General features: G+C 46.3%; 1 protein-coding gene across 3 annotated transcripts in view; it reads left to right on the forward strand.

Annotated features, from left to right (window-relative positions):
• The first annotated feature begins 233 nt into the window (after nt 1-233).
• The window catches only part of PITX2 (paired like homeodomain 2), a 42,286-nt gene continuing 24,460 nt past the window's right edge, over nt 234-18,059 (forward strand). The window contains exons 1-3 of one of the 3 annotated variants that reach the window (XM_070948138.1): nt 234-578; nt 12,689-12,744; nt 13,886-14,023. In XM_070948138.1, the coding sequence (XP_070804239.1) occupies nt 12,699-12,744; nt 13,886-14,023 (184 nt within the window). In that variant the 5' untranslated portion in view covers nt 234-578; nt 12,689-12,698. Of the gene's footprint in view, nt 579-5,370; nt 5,408-6,850; nt 7,064-12,688; nt 12,745-13,885; nt 14,024-18,059 lie in introns of those variants that run through there. The other 2 variants (XM_070948140.1, XM_070948139.1) reach the window with 2 other exon arrangements.

Below are 18,059 nucleotides of genomic sequence, written 5' to 3' on the forward strand. Positions count from 1 at the left end.
CCCTCCAGTTGGGGGTCCACCATCCACACAACCAGGACTCGGGAGAAGGAGCCCTCAAAAGGCAAAGACAGCGGCTGAGGAGAGAAAGAGAGAGAGAGAAAGAGAGAGAGAAAGAAAGGAGGCTGCCTGGAAGCGGATGGGATCGCCGGGGGGGGGGGGGGGGAGAGAAGACTGGAGTAATTAGACTAAGTTGCAAATAAGCAAAGCCCTTTTTGGCTGTGGACTCTTCTTCTTTTTTTCTCTCCCCCCCCCTTTTTTTTCCCACCCCAAGGCATGAAGGTGGGTAATTAAGATTTGGGGGAGAGCGCCGGTCAGGTCACCTCCTCTCTGAGATCAGCGCTTCTTTCAAGTGTCCTTCTGCGCGGCCAAAGATGACAACAGCAAATCAATAAGCGCTTGAAATGAAAGGGCGCTCCTGCCTGGCCCCCGAGGCGACAGATTTTCCCACCGCCAGCCAGCCCCGCTTTTCCCTCCTCTCCGCCGCTGCCTTCCTCCCCAGCAACTTGTGGCATTCCGCCGCGCCGCTTCGCCCTGTCCCAGGAAGGGGGCCCCTTTCACCGCCTCTGCTCCGGACCCAGGTAAGCGCTCCTGGAGCTGGGTTTTCTCACGCCGCCCGCGGAGCCGTCGGGGTCCTGCCAGGGCTCGATGGCCTGGGGTGGAGGGTGGAAGGAGAAGGAGCGGGGAAGCCGAGCGGCCGGGGCTTAGAGGGTCCTCGGATCTGGAGCGGCAAGCTCCGGCCACTGGCAAAGAAGGCTGCGACCCGGCTGGCGCAGAGACCAGGCGCGGAAAGGAAGGGGGGGTCTCCCTTTGTACTTCTTCCACCTCCCTCGCTTTGGTTTCTCAAGAAGTCTCTGGAAACGGGGAGTGGGTGGGTGGGAGATGCCCCTTTTGTGTTTGGATGGATTGTTGTCTTCTGCCCGAATAAGTCCGGATTTGAACATTTCCACCTCGTGTGTGTATGTGTGTGTGTCTCTTTCTCTCTCTCTGCCTGTCTCTCTGCGTGTATCTCTACCCGGGTATTTCCTCCTTCCCTCTTTTCTTTTCATTTCTTTATTAATTCCGAGCGTCGGGATGGGACGTTTTTAATGAGGTCGTTCATTACTGAGTCAAGGCAGACATTTATATATTCTCTTAGCTCAAGTATTTAAGCGTTCCTGGTTTCGCAATGATAATAGGCTACCGGAACACAGGAGGTAGCAGGATGGGTTTTAATTTATATGCAAATTAATGGGTCCGTTCGAAGGGTTTCCCGCTCTCCCCCCCCCCACTTTCTATTTGTATGGAATCGAGATGCCTAGACGAGTAATACGGAAATAAAATCATAAAAGAAATATAGGGGTGGGAGGAGGCGGAGGGGGAGGGAGGAGGAAACGCAGAAGTCATAAAACAAAAGTGCAGCGCGTGTGTTGTAAACTTCTACCCCATTCGCAAAATTGTAGGAAGAAGGACGAAGCCTCGAAAAACATAATTCAAAACGGGGGGGGGGGGGATAAGTAGGAATTCATTCTTTCACACTGATTAATACTCACAGGTTTTCAAATGCGCCAGTAAAGGTGCAAAATCAAAGATATTTTCTTTTCCTTACTGCTGAGATTTCTTCTCTTTCTCTTCCCAATTTTCATATTTATCTCAGTTCCTCAATGAAATTAAGAGTCTGTAAATAGAATTCTTATCAGCCAGCCTCTTCGTTGTTTTTTTTTCATTAGAGTAAGGTGCTAGAATATGATTTTAATGTAATTATGCTACCATATCAAATATTTTTAGTTTGCCTCCCCATCCAAAAATGCTTTCTTTGAAATAATGTTTCCCTTCCCCACTCCTGGCCCACTGACCTAACCGATGAGCAAACGTGTTTTTCTTTTTTAACTGAGTTAGATTTTAGACATTCCCATTGGAGAAAAAATAGACGATAGAGCAGAATATTAATATCCGTAGTCAAACTTAACAAAAAGATTTACATTCATTTTACTTAAGAGAAATTGATCTGAAAAAGATTTCATTCTTGGCTAAGAGCAATTGCATTCTTTTCGTGTTTGTTTGGGAATCGGTAGCTTTGAACTTAGCGCACCTTACCAAATTTCATAGGACTAAGTTCTGAATATGCTGTCTGGATTCTACCTTACGCTCAGCCCCATTGAAGTGAGTGGGAATTATTTGGCTACCAAGCGAGGTTATTACAGGATGTTGCATTTCCAGGATCAGCATTTTGGCTAAGGACAGTTTTTACCCTAAATTTTTAAATAAGTATAATCTAATGGCAGTTAAAATCGTTTCTGGAATCTGGAACGGGAAATGCTTTGTGAACAGGTCCACCTGATTCCGGAAGTCAAGGGCTTGTATTTAGATTGTTATAACCCGATCGTCAGCTTTGAAGAAATAAAGCATGTTTTTTTAAAAAAGAATTGCTACCCGCAATATCAGTCGATTTGTAGACAATTAGTAGCCATTATAACTAGTAGTCAATTAAAATCGGCCTTTGGGAATCTTTCTGGAGCTCTTTTTTTTTTTAAGTGTCCGTTTATTTCCTAAATAAACCAGCCGTCCTTTAATGGAAAATCAAGTGCCCGAAATTACCACTTGCAACTAACTCCACCTGCTTATTAAGCGAGACTTCAATCCTGGTCTTTGCTCGAGATTCATGGAAATGAGCATTAACAAACTTCTTCGCGTCAAAAATGACTTCAGGCGAAGCTTTGCGAGAATCCGGAAAAAAGGGCCATTTTTTTCCAAAAGTCCCTTCTTGCGGCATCTGAACGATGCTTTCGGAGTGTCCTACAAGGGAGTCTCAGATAATAACTGTATTTAAAAAAAAAAAAAGTCACTGAGAAAGTCTTGCCCCGGTCGGTCAATCGTGTCGCCCCTGCACCCTCTCACAGAGGTAACCTTGAGATATAACCCAGTTGGTCTAACCTAGTTAAGACGCTACACACTTTGTTTACGACTAGTCAGAAAAGTGGCTGGTGCTCTCGGGACCAAAAGGGGCGATTGTGGTTCATTTCCTGGGAGAAAGAAAAAGGGTGCTGGGATGGGGGAGGGAGAAGGGAGGGGGAAAAGAGGGATGAGGAGAGAAAAAAGAATTAAAATCCGTGTATTAAAGCAGCTCCACAGTTTCCAGACAACCTTTCAAAACTCCTGTTTCGAGGCAGTCTGTCTAATATATTCCCCAGCGATTCTGGGCATTAATTAGTTGTTTAATAGGAGTATGACTAAAAATGTAAAAGAAGGATTAGGAGCGTGAAACGTATGTCCAGCTCCTTCCACGCACTCGAGGAGGGAATGAAAATCACTCTGTATCTTATGTTTCTCCACCAGCCATTTGCATTTCCCACCAGCTGCTCACTTCAGCTGCACCCATTCCTAGCCAACGACAGAGGAGTACCCGGCCCTAGTCGTGCTCCGGTCTGAAGGCCCGGCATTGAAGGGGGCAAGGGAGGCAGCAGCCCGGGGACCAACAAGGGTGGAGGGAAAGAAAGCAACTGGAGACCGGCTGGCAGGTAGCGCAGACGGAGAACCAGCCAGGCAGCATTGGCTGGGGCTGGAGGAGAGGAGGGGGGGGGGCGCGGAGAGGCAGGTCTGTGACAGATCCTAATTTGAAGTGCCTGGAAGAGGCAAGTGGTGGGGAAGGAACAGGCGCGCATCTTCCAAGACTCGTGCTGGGAGGAGGAGCAGGAGAAGGAACAGCCTTCCCCCCCCCCGCCTCCCCTTCCTTTCTCCCGGTCCTCAGACGGATTCAAAGCAAAGGCACTTACAACACGGAGGGTCTGTTTACCTTAGTTATTTTACCCACTACTGTCCGTACATTAATTAGGTGTATGAAGCATCAGGGTATTCCGGGAGGCGAAGGGCCGCCTGGAAGTCGCTGGGAGCCAAACAAAAGGCTGCATTCTCTCCCGCTCTTTCCTCCCCCCCCCCCCCCCACTTTCACGACCCACCCATCCACCCACCCCCTTCCACTTCACGAAGCGACCGAAAGAGAGATTTTAGGATTAACCCCCATGGATTTATTTCTCCTTCGCATTCCTTATTGCGATACAATAACTCGGGGGGCCCTGGCTCTTCCTCCCCCCCCCCAAGGACGCGAATGCGGGTTGCTCTGCTGCTCCGTTTTCACACGTGCGGTTGTGGGGGGGGCGGTGGGGGGTGAAACTATCCGCCGTGAAACGATCCGATTCGAACTCTTAACGCAAGGTGCCTGTGGTGGCCCTTATATGGGGCACGTTTGATGCTGCTAGAATTTGCATTTCGATATTTTACCTTTTCAAATAAAATCATTTCAAATGGCCTGCAAGTGGTAACACTGCATTTGATGTTTAAGCACTAAAGGACATTTAAAAAAATAAAGTATCGATGGAATAAGGATTTTCCCCACTAAAGCAATTTTTGTGTTTTATAAATTAATCCTCATGTTTATTCAATTTTTTTTTTACTCCAAGCAAATGGGCCTAGGTTTATAGCCCTGTTGTAGAAAAGAATTCCCTTCCAACAAAAGAAACGAAAACGCTTAAAAAAATTTAATGCAGGTATATTAGGATCCATTTAAGCCATCTGTGTTTTAAGCTTATAGGCTGAGAACCAGACACTTCAAAATGGCGCCCATTTCTTTGCACCAGAACCGACCCATTTCCCAGCTTCCAACTACAGTAAGAGAGTTGAAATAAGGGCGTCAAATTAAAGCAACTTTTTTATTATTATTTTTTTTGAGAGGGGGGAAGACTTAGCTCTTTCAATTATCGTAGAATCGTTTTCCTTCCTTTTTTAAAAAAAAATAATGCAAAACACAACAGCAAATTCAAAATTTAATGGTGATCTGCAAACGGTTAGTGTATTGAGGTTTAAAAAAATAAAGATTTTTATTTTGAAGGGCGTGCTGTGTGAACGTGGAACGCACGCAAAGGACGCGGCCACAATTTCTTGGGAGGCGTTTTAGGTGCAAGTGTCTGCAACCCAACTTTTGCAATAATCAGCGGGGCGGGGGCATTTGTCTTTGCAATTGCTGTGAAAGATCTTACTCGTATTTTATTTTATTTTTTTAGTTAATAGTTCGACCATGTTCCCGATTTCCCTTAATGTACACGGAAATCCCCGTGCGCTGTTTCTTCTTGATAGGGTCGAAGTAACCGAGCAGGCCGGATCTCTCCACGTTTCTTCTCTCAGCCAGAGCTTTGCACCCGAGGAAGCGCGCCTGGCCCGGGATAGCCGCCGTCGCCCCCCCTCCCCCCCCCCACGACCGCCTCTCCGGAAACCGCGCCAACTGCACGGCAGCCACGCCGTTCGGAAACCGTATTTCTTCCTACGCCTCGTGCCTCGTCATTTTCCTAAATGAACGATCGGTGACCCCGGGTGAACCTGCTGGGGGCCGAGACAGCCGAGGAAATTCTACCCTGCCAGCCGCTTCTGGGTCTTGTAGGTCGCGAACCTCGCGGCGGAAAAGGCCCTTTCGCGCCCTCGCCGCCACCCACCCACCCACCTTTTCCCCAGCTGCAGCCCGTTTTCCTGCCGAGTTCATCAAGCTGGCTTGAATGTTGGGGAAAGGCCGGTGGGCTGAACGAGTCAGTCCAGGCCCCTTTTGCACCGGCTCCAATGCTCGACTCCGCTTTTGCATTGCGCCTCTCCCTGCAGGCCCCCTTCGGGCCTCGATCCTCCTTTACCTCCCCTCTTTTGTTTCTTTCACCCGCCGGCTTCAGCAGGCTCCGTTTGCAGGCTCCCTAGCTGCGGCTTCGGAAAAGCAAAGCAAAGCAAAGCAAAGCAAAGCAGGCTTGGTTTAGGAAAGGGAGGAGGGCAAGCAGGCCTCTGGGCTCGCCTTCTCCCGGCCTCGCTCTTTCGCTTTGTCCTCCGCTTCCCCGGGACGGAGGACACCTCTCGGCTTCCGACTTTTCCTTTCCTTTCCTCTGCGCCTGTTTTGGTACTTTGCTTCTTTGGCCGCTGCCTTTTCTCTCGCCTTCGCTCCGCTGCATCTTTTTTCTTCCTTTTTGGTTTGTGAGGGTTTTTTGGGTCGTTGTGGTCTCTCTCTCTCTCTCTCTCTCACACACACACACACACACACACACACACATACACTCTCTCTCTCTCTCTCTCTCTCTCTCTCTCTCTCTCTCACTGCCAGTAACGCTCGTTCTCTCCCTTGGAAACTTTTAACTGTTCTTAGTGAAACTTTCAGCCATAAGGAGCCTGTCCCTCCCAGTTCAGTACCAGGCTCCCTTCCTTGCTCTTCTTCTGTCTGTCACGGCCGCTTTTGATTTTTCCTTCTGTCAGCCGCTCCTTTCTGCCGGGCTTTTGTTAAACTGCCGTCCTCCACGTATCTTGGACTCTACCTCCCGTCACTCCCTGGCCAATAGGCGTTGTAGTCCATTACTTCTACTGCGCCCCCAGCTTGATACAGAGGTGGCTCCAACCTCTCTCTCTCTCTCTCTCTCTCTCTCTCATTCAGGGTCCATCCGTTCGAGTCCCGTTGTTTGTTTGTTTTTTTCCTGCCCCCACAATCCCCTTTCTTGGGCACCGTCCTTTCCCAGCAGAAGCAGCAGCTGGGCCGCCCTTGCCTTCTCCTCCTCCTCCCCCCCCCCGTTATTCACCCCTACCTTTCCCCCTTCCCTCCCTCCCTCCGCTCGGCTTGGCCGCCGACTTCAGTTTGGTGGAATCTCTGCTGACGTCACGCGACTCCCCCAGCCAAGCAGAGCGAGCCGAGCCGAGCCGAGCGGAGTTGAGCGGAACAGGAGCCGCAGGAGAGCCCGAGCCAGGCAGGGGGAGCCGGGTCGCCCGCCGGGAAGCTGCCCCGCTGCTGTTGCCGTCGCCGCCGCCGCCGCCGCCAGCCACCAACCAACCCACCCGGGCCCGGCTCTTCCGTCCCCTTCCCTTCCTTCCACGGGCTGCTCGACGCCCCCGTTTCTTCTCCCGGGGATCCTGCTGGGCTGCCTCCCTTCTCTGACTCGGGCGGGCCTCGGGAGTTGCTGCTCGGGGCGCTGGCGGCGGTGCGACCCTTTCCCAGACTTCTCCTCCCCCGCCAGGGGATTTGCCACCGCTTCGGGATCCAGGACCCATCAGGAACCATCAGAGCCAACTGGAGCCGGTAAGCCCGAGTCCGGAGGTGGGCCGCGCAGTGCTCCTGGGCCAGCGGCGTGAGTGGAGGCGAGTCTGCGGATTGAGTCCAATTCGGGCGGCTGGTCCCAGCCAGTTTTTGTTGGGGGGTGGTGAGGGGTGCGCTTGGCTGGCTCAGAGACTTCGGCTTCCTGCGCTTGATTGGGTCAGGGGCTTCCAGTGGGGTCTCGCTCATTTCCAGGTTCACCCCTGGCCCGACTTCAGACGAGCGCCCTTTCCTTCTGGTTTCCCCTCTTTTCTTTTTCTGTTCCGTTTTTCCCTTATGGCTGATAAACGTCTTGGCATCCTGGTCTTGCAATCTCCCTGGGATTCGGGAAGGGAAGGGGAAGGAAGGAAAGGAAGGAAGGAAGGAAGGAAGGAAGGAAGGAAGGAAGGAAGGAAGGAAGGAAGGAAGGAAGGAAGGAAGGAAAAGAGAAAGACAGAGAGACCAGGTCCTTGTACGGAGCTTTCTCAAATGCAGTTCTTTGCAAAATATGATTGGCCCTCCGTGTCCTTTAATGTTTTTCATCCAGTCTTGGGGGGGAAAAATCGAGGAGGCCAAGTTGCCAAGGAGTTGCCACAATGAGGCCGAGTCTTGCTCTATAACTGAAGTGTAACTTTCGTAAACACATAATTGCAATTACGCCTAGGGTAGTTTACTATGGCAAACCATGTGGTGCATCGGGATTCTGAGACTTGGATGACTTAATTTTAGCGAGTTCCTCAACGTTCTATTTGCTTCCTGTAGTCTCATTTAAAAGGCAACATTTTCTGAAGTTTGTGGCAGGTTTTGGGGGTGTATTGTTTTGTCTTGTCTTGTCTTGCCTTCTGACTCCATCATATCCCTATTATTAAATCTGGTTCCTCTTCCAAAGGCAGTATAAAGAGTAATTTGTGTTTCTTTTATTTTTAAGGAACAGTGAAGGAGACCTAAATTAAACAAGAAACCAGGCAGGAAATAAGAGTGGGAGGGGAGGAGGGGGTCGCTCTAATTTATTTAGTTGGCTTTACAAAAGTTCCTTTACATTCCATGGGGTGAATCCACCTTTAAAGAGAAATGCAACATTCTTCTCTTAATTTTTCAAATATTCAAAATAATGAAAACAAATCCTGCCTCCTATAATTTCTGGCTATGTCTTTTGATGCCCATCCACCTTCTTGACTTATTTTTGCACTTTTTGTATCGCTAAGAATCAGGTTATAGGTCTATCTAAAATGCCATGAAAATGCAATTGTGAGTCACTTCCTATTGATGAGGGAAGTGAGGGGGACACCAAATACCAAATTCTAATCTGCAGTGCGATGGTACTTCATTTTTTGCATTTCAGTAAAAGGTGCACTTTATTTTATTTTAGCTATTTTTGGTTAGAGTGTGCATGTGTTGCTCATAAAAGCAATTTAAGTTTGTGAATTTAAAACAATAAAATGAAAATGAGAGGCAAGTATATGATGAAGAAGACTGGGTCCCGAAAATAATGATTCTAGTTGTAATATTGATTGGTGGACTCCAAATTATTTGGTAGAGAGTCCCATTTATTCTATTTATGTGATTATTTGCATGTACTGTATAAGCAGTCTAGCATCTGGAACTAATATTAATAAAGCCTAACAGTCATTCCCAAGAGCCTTCCCCTGACCCCTTCATCATTAGATAAATTTGCAGGTTGGGTGTTTAAAAATCAATTTTTTTTTTCGGCAAAAATCATGGTTCCTTTCTTCTTTCTCACTGTAGTACTAACCTTACTTGCCCAAGTAAGTTTTAACTTGGTGCTGCCTTTCGTATAAATCTGAGTAGACTTCAGCTGAAAATTTCTTTATTTCTCAACTATCAGGAATCCTTGCAAACAAATAAATATTTATATTCCAAAATAAGTAAGAGCAAGATGTTAAAACAATGGATAAATAGAAGTCCTGATATTGCATTTTTTTTAAAGAATAATATTTTCTAGTGGTTCAGATTTTGGAAGTGAAGGACTTAAAGCAAAAGTTACCTGTCTCTGTGTGTTCAATTAATTAGCCGGTAAGGCAAGTGATGAGCCTGAGAGTTTGAATTTATCCTGGGAAACCTGCTTGACAAAACCCACTTTAAGGACCCTCCAAGAGAAATTAAAAGGGACTCTCAACTGCCTTTCTCTAACAGTTTCACTACAGATCTCAAATTAGGCCTTCGTTGTGGCTGTTGTAGCTCAGAAGGTAAACTGTTCAGGGCATCTTACATGTCAGTCTTGACTGCTGGAAAATAAAGAACTTACCATCTTTTCCATACGTCCCTCTGGCCATATACATTAAACTGAAGCAATATCTCAATTGCATCTATTGCTGGCACCCAGTTCTACCCCAAGACACTTAGGAATAGCTGGTGGCTTGGAAAAAAATCAGATGGCTCTGATCTGAGATCTTAAGGCCAGGCCTGGTTTGGAAGAAGTCAGCAATCTTACTAGCTTCTAGGAATTTTCTCCCTGGAGCAAGAAAACAGCATCTTCATCTGAAAAACAGTTTTCCTTGTGAGACGCATGTTTTGCAAGGCAGCTTAAATAGGATGGAGGGCTATCACCCTCATCATCATCACCATTAAATCAAGGGGATTATTGTTCGTCTTCCTGGCTGTTTCTGATTAGCCAGTTAGGCAGAGCTGTCCTGTCCCCCAAGGATTTCTGAGAAGGCTCAGAAGGATAAATTGGTTAAGAGTGAGCGGGCCCGTTAACACACTGAAATGGTGGAAAGGGATATTGGGGAATGGGGATGTTAAATTATCCAACTGAAGAGGAGATGCAAATTTTCTATCAGAATTACCATAAGTAAACATTTGAAGCCTGGACTAATAACCTCCCATCTGTGTTACTTCATATCGAGTTAGTTGAGAGCTCTGGTAATGATTTTTGTAATATCTCCCAAACAGACATCTTAATCAGGCACTAATCTTGTTCCTTTTTTTTCTTCCTTAACACCTCTTTTTTTAGTTGTGGTGTCTTGTCTGTTCTGTTCTGCTATGCTCTGTTAAGTTTTAAAAGTACTCTTCAGAAGAATTAAAAGTTGGAGTGAAGGTAGCACCTAAAGTGTTAGGAAGGCAGCCTCTCTCCCTTCTAGCCAAAGGAGGAAGGCAGAGAAGGGAAATGGTCCATTGTCTTTTTTTTTTTTAATTTGATTTATATGCCACCCTTCTCCAGAGACTCAGGGCAGCTTACAATGCGTTAAGCAATAGCCTTCATACTTTTGTATATTTATACAAAGTCAGCTTATTGCCCCCACAAACTGGGTCCTCATTTAACCTACCTTAGAAAGGATGGAAGGCTGAGTCAACCTTGAGCCTGGTAAGATTCGAACCTGCAGAAATTGCAGGCAGCTGTGTTAATAACAGGGTGCATTAAACCACTGTACTACCAAGGCTCTTTCTTGCCCCCCATTTCTTCTCCATCCCAAAAGGGTCTCCCCTGGAAGCTGCACTGGAGAGGCTGCCTCCCCTACCTGGAAAGGGGGCTCAGAGACTTCATTTGGGTTTCCATTCTCTACCAATAAGCCACAGACCCCCTGAGAGTGCAAATTCAGACGCAGACCTTCCTCTTTTTCGAGGTCACTTTATAGTAACACCATCCACCCGTCAGTGCTGTGGAGGTACTAAGGCTGTCTCCATCGCTGTTATAGTGGCATGGCGATGGTTCAGTGAAGTAGACACTGCAAATCTTTGGAAATGGAAAAGGGTCTCTACAGTGAGACACCCCTGCTCCTGTCTCTTGAAAAGAACATCCCTTCCCACGTGGTGGAGGTGACACCCATCAAACCTTCCTGCTCCGTTATGTAAATTGCAGCATTGTTAAGCTGAATATCTTGATTTGCTCTCCTGGCTCAAAGATGTCAGCTATTGATTTATTCCAGTGGATTTAGACAAGACTAACATTTCATAGGATCAGGCTGGGTGAGCCCTTGTTAACTCATGAGCAGCCCAGCTTTGGTTTTATTTGGGAGTCTGTTGCACTGAATCACCTGAGCTTTGCTTTCAGGTAAATGCCCAGGCTTAAGACCATAATTTTGTGAAGGAGACTGCAGCCCACCCCTCAAGTCCACAGGGTTGATTTCCTCAGTGAAACCAATCTCAGACTTGTTGATGATTTGAATCAATCAATCAATCAAACCCCGCAAGTTTAGACAAGCCCATTTTTAGGAAGACAGATTGTAAAAGCTGGGGTTCCCGCATCACAAATGAATGGATAAAAAAATGTGCCATTTCAAATGTAAGAAGAAAAATTTGTTTTGGGTAGTTAAATTGAAGCAAGCTGTTTATGACACACACACAGGAGTGATTAGAACTTTCACACTAATGCATTCTTATTTTATTATTATTCAAGAGGTGTCTTCTTCCCTTTGTTCAGGATCAGATTTTCTTCTTTCTTTCTTTTTTTCTTTCTTTCTTTTTTGGCATGCTGCATGCAGCATCCCTATTTTTAAAAAAACTGTGAGAAAATCCACTTTTCCCTCTAATTATATAACCCCTGCAGATCTATGTGCATTGAAAACGGTTCTGTCAGGAGGGAAATATCCTGGGGCCACTGGGCATTTGTCAGATTCCAGGCGTGAAATGTTGCACATGAATTCACATTAGGTTTGCATCAGTGGACTTGGTGTGTGTGTGTGTGTGTGTGTGTGTGTGTGTGTGTGTGTGTGAATTTATTTCAAAATGAAGTTAATGCAGAGTCAAAATTCAAATTAAATGAATGAGAAAGCTACATGACTTTCTCAAAGTTTCTTCTACAGTCCAAAGCTTAAATCACTGGTCAAGTTGATTACCTGAATTTAATATTTTATTTCTTTGGTTGGAGCATCAGAATTTAAAGCATTTGAAGTACATCTGCTTCACTCCCTGGGTTGACCTGCACAGACGAAAGAGACCTGCAAGTGTACACACACACACACACACACACACACACACACACACGGGTGGGGGGGGGAGGAGGAGGAATAGACTTCACAGGGATGACCTCAAATCAGGGGTGTGAGCAGAGTCTGGTCAAAAAAGTTGATACATATGAAGAATAAGTAAATTTTGGATTGTATGATTATGATCACCATCTTGACTTTTTGACAACACCCGGCATCCAGACAGCTCTGGAGCTCAGCATTCTTGAAAGCGAATTTAGCAAACCCAATCTGCTCCTGCCTTTTTTTATACCAGCTTTCCCAATCTGATACCTTAAATGCCCTTTCCCCCAATTTCCAAACTTCACCATGCTAGCTGGCATCTACCGGAACTTAAATCAAAGTATTTGGCTGAAAAATAATGGGAAATTGGAATCAAGCTTTAGGTATAACTTTATTGTAATTTTATTGTGATTTTATGTATTTATTCATTATAACTTATGGTTTTACTTCACGGATATTACCCAGAGTCACTTTGGGGCGAGATGGGCGCCCAACAAATTTAATAAATAAATAGGCGTCTAGAGGGACCATTTTTTTTTTCCTTTCCCATCCATTATTGAAGCATGGCTTGTTTGCGACGCGACGGCTTGCTTTGTTTTTCTTTAAAGCCTTCCTGTTTGTTTGTTTCCCCTCGTTTGACTTCGTGAAGCTGACGTTTATTTCGGCCTGTCATCTCAATGCCAATCCGTCTGATGTTTTGCAGATAACGGGTTATGGAGTCCAACTGCCGTAAACTTGTATCGGCTTGCGTCCAGTTAGGTAAGAAAAAACGCTTCGCCCCGAATTGCTTTTTTTTTCCATTTTAACCGGAACGACCTGCAGAGATTAAGGTCGAAGTGTCCTTGCACGCCGTTTACTTATGGACCGTTTTCAAAAAAAAAAAAAAGAGAGACCTTAAAGGTCCTGCGCGGGTGGGTGGTATACATATATGTACCTTCACGGGGTGCACAATTAGGGATAAACCTCGGGGCTCAAAAACCCACCGAAAATCCTGTAACCCCCCCCCCACCGTCCCAATTGATCGGGCGAGAATTAAGGCATCCTCCGTCACTCAAGCGCCGTGCCGGACGCTTGTTCCTCTCGGGAGGGTGGGTGGGTTTACACCCAAAAGCTTTGTGGCTCGCGAACTGAAAAAAGAGCCGCGAGCTTTCTAGCCCGGGCAAAGCGTCCTTTGCAGTTGGACGGCCGGGTTCGCCTCGTCGGGAAACTCAGAAGCCCAACAGTGGAGGGGAGGACAAGCAGCTCCTTTTGGGAGGGTGGAGAAAGAGGGACAACGGAGGTAGGTCCGGGGAGAACTGGAAAGCTATGGGCTCCTCCAAGGATAGCTCAGCAGACTAATGCATTGTAATTTAACTTCAGCTGTCTGCAATTAGTAAGTTCGAATCTCACCAGGCTCAAGGTTGACTCAGCCTTCCATCCTTTCTAAAGTAGGTAAATTGAGGACCCAGTTTGTGGGGGCAATAAGCTGACTTTGTATAAAAATATACAAAAGTATGAAGGCTATTGCTTAAAGCATTGTAAGCCGCCCTGAGTCTCTGGAGAAGGGTGGCATATAAATCAATTTTTTTTTAAAAAAAAGGGGGGGGAGACCAGCGCCTCCACCTTCGCCTTTCCCAGGGCGTCGGGAGGTATCCCCTACGCCCCATCATCCCCAGCCAGCCTAACCTAGCCAGTGAGTGGCTAAGAACATGAGCTTGTCGATCAGAAAGGTCGGAAGGCAGTTCGGCTGGTTCGAATCCCTAGTACAGGTCTCCTGCGTGAGCAGGGGGTGGGACTAGATGACCTCCAAGGCCTCTTCCAACTCGGTTACTGTTAAACTGAGGACTTCAGATCCACACACACACACACACACCTCCTTCCCTCTGCGGAACTAACAGCCCCCCTTCTCTTTCCCTTTTAGGGGTGCAACCTTCGACCGTCGAATGTCTCTTCTCCAAAGACTCCGATATTAAAAAGGGGGACTTCGGCGAGGCTCCGGAAGGCAGGAAAGAGGCTTCCAGCAGCAAACACTTCGGCAGGGCCCACCCCAGCGCCAACGGTGAGTCGAGGCGACCCGCCTCCGCCTGCTCAGACGGGGCAGGGGGGGGCAGAGATCGGAGCCCCCCCCCCCTCCCTCCAGGGCTTTAACGACGGCAGTGGGCGAATTTACGGCTCCCACGACCGAGGCAGGCTCTTCGCTGAGCCCGCAAAAAAAATAAAATAAAATAAAATCCTGGGGGTGGGCGCCGCCGTGGTGGGGGGGGGAGAGGGAGGCAGGGTGGGAGAGCCAAAATAAGGGGAGGGGTCTCCCCTCTTTCCCAAAGCTTTCCGAGCAGCTGTCGGCTCGTCTGCGGGCGACCCGGGCGAGGGTTTTTGCGCGCTCTCCCAGCTTTCCTCGCAGCGCAGGGCGGCGAGCTGAAGGCGGTGCAAGGGCGCCCTCTGCTGTTGAACGATGGGTGCGGAGCGGAGAGCGGCTCGGCGAAAATGTGCTTTTGGCAAAGGGAATTTGATCGCGGTTTTTTGTTTTTGTTTTTTTTTCTATCTAATATTTGTATTGAGCACACATATTTGCCAGAAAATGCTATACCGGCGTGCCACCCTTGGCGGTTTTCTTTTAACCCCCCCCCCCAAAAAAAAAAGACCTCGGTTGATTCGTCTGTATCCCCACTGAATTCGAAGCGTTCGTCGTCTAAGCTGCAACCCCATCGCTTACAATAGGCGCTAGCAATAATGGTAGGTGTAGAAAGTTAGGACCAAAGGTTATAGCGGCAATGATAGGTCTTTGCTTTTTGCCATCCTCGGGAAAAGGCAAGTGGCATTTTCCTTGTTTATTTCAGTTAAATGTCGATGTTTATTTAAAATAAATATGTCCCAGTACATTAAAAAAAAAAAATCTCTGTAATAAGGCAAGATTTTCAGCAGCCTGAATTGCTTCCCAATCCGAAATGGGGAAAAGGGGAAAAAAACAGCCCTTTTGCTTTTTAAACCAGTAACCTTGGAAATAAAAGTAAATGAGATTTTTTTTTTCCAGTGGTATACAATCCTAATAAGATGGCTCTGGCTGTTCTTGTTTTTAGAAGGCAGTTGGGTTTAATTAGCAGAAATGCCATTTCGTTAATACCCCCAAGATAATAACAACTTTCTTCGGAGCGCTGTTTATGCAGATGGGCACGGTTGTTTATGAGAAATCGCAGGGATTGTTAAATCCAATTGCTTCCTAATTGGAAAAGTTCCACTGAGTTCCAGTGGCACAGCCTCCTTTCTCAAAAAAAGTACCCGGGCAGAAGTGCTACTCAAGTTGTTTCAAAAGCATCGCTGCACACAATGCAGAGAAAAGGGATTTAGGCGTCTGTCCTCCATCATGCACGGTTGGCCCACTGGCTTCCTTGGGGTGATTTTAGCACGAACGAATCTCTTTGGCACATGCCCGCGGCAGGGTGGCTGGGGGTGGAAAGACATTGGTAAAAGTGGGGTTGGGGAAGCCGCCTTCGATAGGACCCCCTTCACCTAAATTACAGCTTCTATGATTCCCAGCCAGGGGGACCCATCCATTGCCGGGAGTTGGAGTGCAGTTGACACTGCCTATTGGAGATGATCAGAGTGGTGATCTAACACTTTTGCACGGAGTGTCTGGCACTCGCCTGGTGGTCTGGTCGAAAGAATGTTTGCCATAGAGATTTGCTGACAAGGAAGTGTATATACAAAAATGCACTAGTTCGGTGCAATTCCGCTGAATGGATTGCGCACCACCGGGGCGAGGTCTCAGCTATTCAAGGGATGAGTAAAATTCGACTGGGCGTGAACCTCATATTTCCTCCCCGCTGAACGCGCAGGAACCACGGTGGTGGCATTTGCTGCCGCGGAGTTGCGCCCGTGCAAGAATTTAATGCCACCCTTGAAAAAGAAAAAAGAAAAAAAACCTTTGTAAGACAATAAAAGCGAATTGGCTGGAGTCCTGAGTCTGCCTCCGAGCTCACCAAACAGATCTCCAGCCTAAAGTGTTTTGACTCGAAACAAGGGGACATACCGTAATTTCCAGGCGAAAGATCCCTCCCGGGCAAAGAACGCCTCTGAGAATGATGAGTTGGGAAATCACATTGAAAGGTACCTTATCGAGATTTTTTTTAAAAAAAAAAAGAAAGAAAAGAAAAACACCTTTTCCAGGAAGAATCAAGTGTTGAAGAAAGCCAGATCAAGGTTGTCTGCTGCAATCAGATCCAAGTGCTGGAGCTGGGATCCTCACAGAAAAAGGCAAACCTTGATTTAGGAGGGAGAGGGGACCCACAATAGAAAGTTACCTCCACATTCTGTGGATGCCCCAAATCCAATTAGGTGGAAACTTCCATAAGCCTAGCAGAAACGTTCTTCTCCAGAGCGGCTCATCCAACAGAAGATATTGGCTGCATCTAGCCGTGACTAGATGGCTTTTAGCTAAAGAAAAGTTGAGGGTTTTTTTTTTTTTCCCATCACGGCCTCCCCTGGAAAACCAATTCTAATTTTTCTAACTACTCATTCTGCCTCACGAGTTTTGTATCCTATTCATTTCCTGCCCTATGCAATATGCCACAAGGTCTTTTTTTTTTTTACTCTCTTGAATGAGAAAGGAAATGGCCAAAGGTTGCTTTTTTAGAAAAAAGAGGAGAAATCAGCTGAAACTAAAGATGGAATTTTTTTTAAAAAAACCATTTTTGTGCTAAGCTGAGGACCAGATGGAACAATATTGGGGAAGAGACTCCAGGGCTAAATATATCCTACGTGAGAATGATGGAGTTGTCAATAGGACTCACCTGCTTTTCAAACCTTCAGCTTGTTAAAATTCTACACAACGGAATGAGAAAATTAAGAGAATTGTAATCCCACCCATGAAAGGATTGGGGCCTTGGGTGGGAACAGGCAATATTTTTTATTTTAGAAAGTGAAGACAAAGCCATGGGGAACTTAAGAGACATCAACCGATCAGATGCATCTGCCCAAATGCCATAGATGTCAAGAAGAAAAGCTTCAGGAAATGTTTAACACAAGTGAATTTGAAAAGCCTCAAAAGTGTGCCTTGTAGCCTGTATCCTTCCCCACTTCTTTGCTTTCCTTCATACAGTATAAATGGGACTTACTACCTATGTAGTCCAATCTTATTCCTCAGTAGAGTGCATAGGATTATTGCTTTCGGCAGCTAACCTATGTTTAGCAAAAAGAGCCTCAAAAAGAGGTCTAAAAAAGATTTCTGATAAATTCATTCAATGAAATGAGTGACCACTTGCCCCAATAAAATCATCTTAAGGAGCCAGTTAGTTTCAGGGAGAGTTGTCTGCCCTTTTCATTCCAAAACCTAATTGGCAAAGTGAGAAAGAAAGGATGCTTCCATTGATGGAGTTGACGCAGTCTTCTTGCCTGCTTGCATTCCTGGAATCATCACCAAAATGAAGGATTCATTTTGTTGAAGAAGCTATTTTGCAGTGGAACTCATACATCTCCCTCCAGCTTTGTTTGTTTTAAATGCAGTGAGAAAGTTTTGGCAAAACTTAGAACAATTTGCAAATGTCACCAAAACGCCCATGTTTCACTAACCAAATATTCAACAACCTTCCTATTCCAGGACGTTCCAGACTTGCTGGACCACACATCTACTCATAATCTCTAGGGGTTTTTTGGCCAATGGTTGAGGATGATGGTCGCTGTAGATGAGAGAATATGTTGTTCAATACATTCTCAACAACCTCACTGGGTGGGCAACGGGCAGTTTGTAAAAGGAGACATTCTTCTTCCATGCAATGGTTCAATGTACATTTAAGTTGGAATAAATTTTCTTGAGTTCAGTGGGGCTTACTTGTGAATAAATATATGTATGATCTTGCTATCAAAATAACTGAAATGCAAATGTTGCTGACTAGTTTAATTCAATTATTTGGAATATGTTGAGGAGTATCCAGCACGTAGCTCTATGATCAATCCAATGAAATCTGAGAACTCTAACCTTAAGATTATTTCATCCAAAGGTCTTGGAAAGACTTTTTGACTTTCTGCAATCCTTAAAACAAATTTTCCAAGCAGATGCAATTCCAGGCAAGGCTTTACTTAAGCAGGAGGGGCTGAATTCA

This window comes from Pituophis catenifer, unplaced genomic scaffold (assembly GCF_029215685.1).
Source record: "Pituophis catenifer annectens isolate HBS135680 unplaced genomic scaffold, rPitCat1.0.hap2 SCAF_8, whole genome shotgun sequence".
Lineage (NCBI taxonomy): Eukaryota > Metazoa > Chordata > Lepidosauria > Squamata > Colubridae > Pituophis > Pituophis catenifer.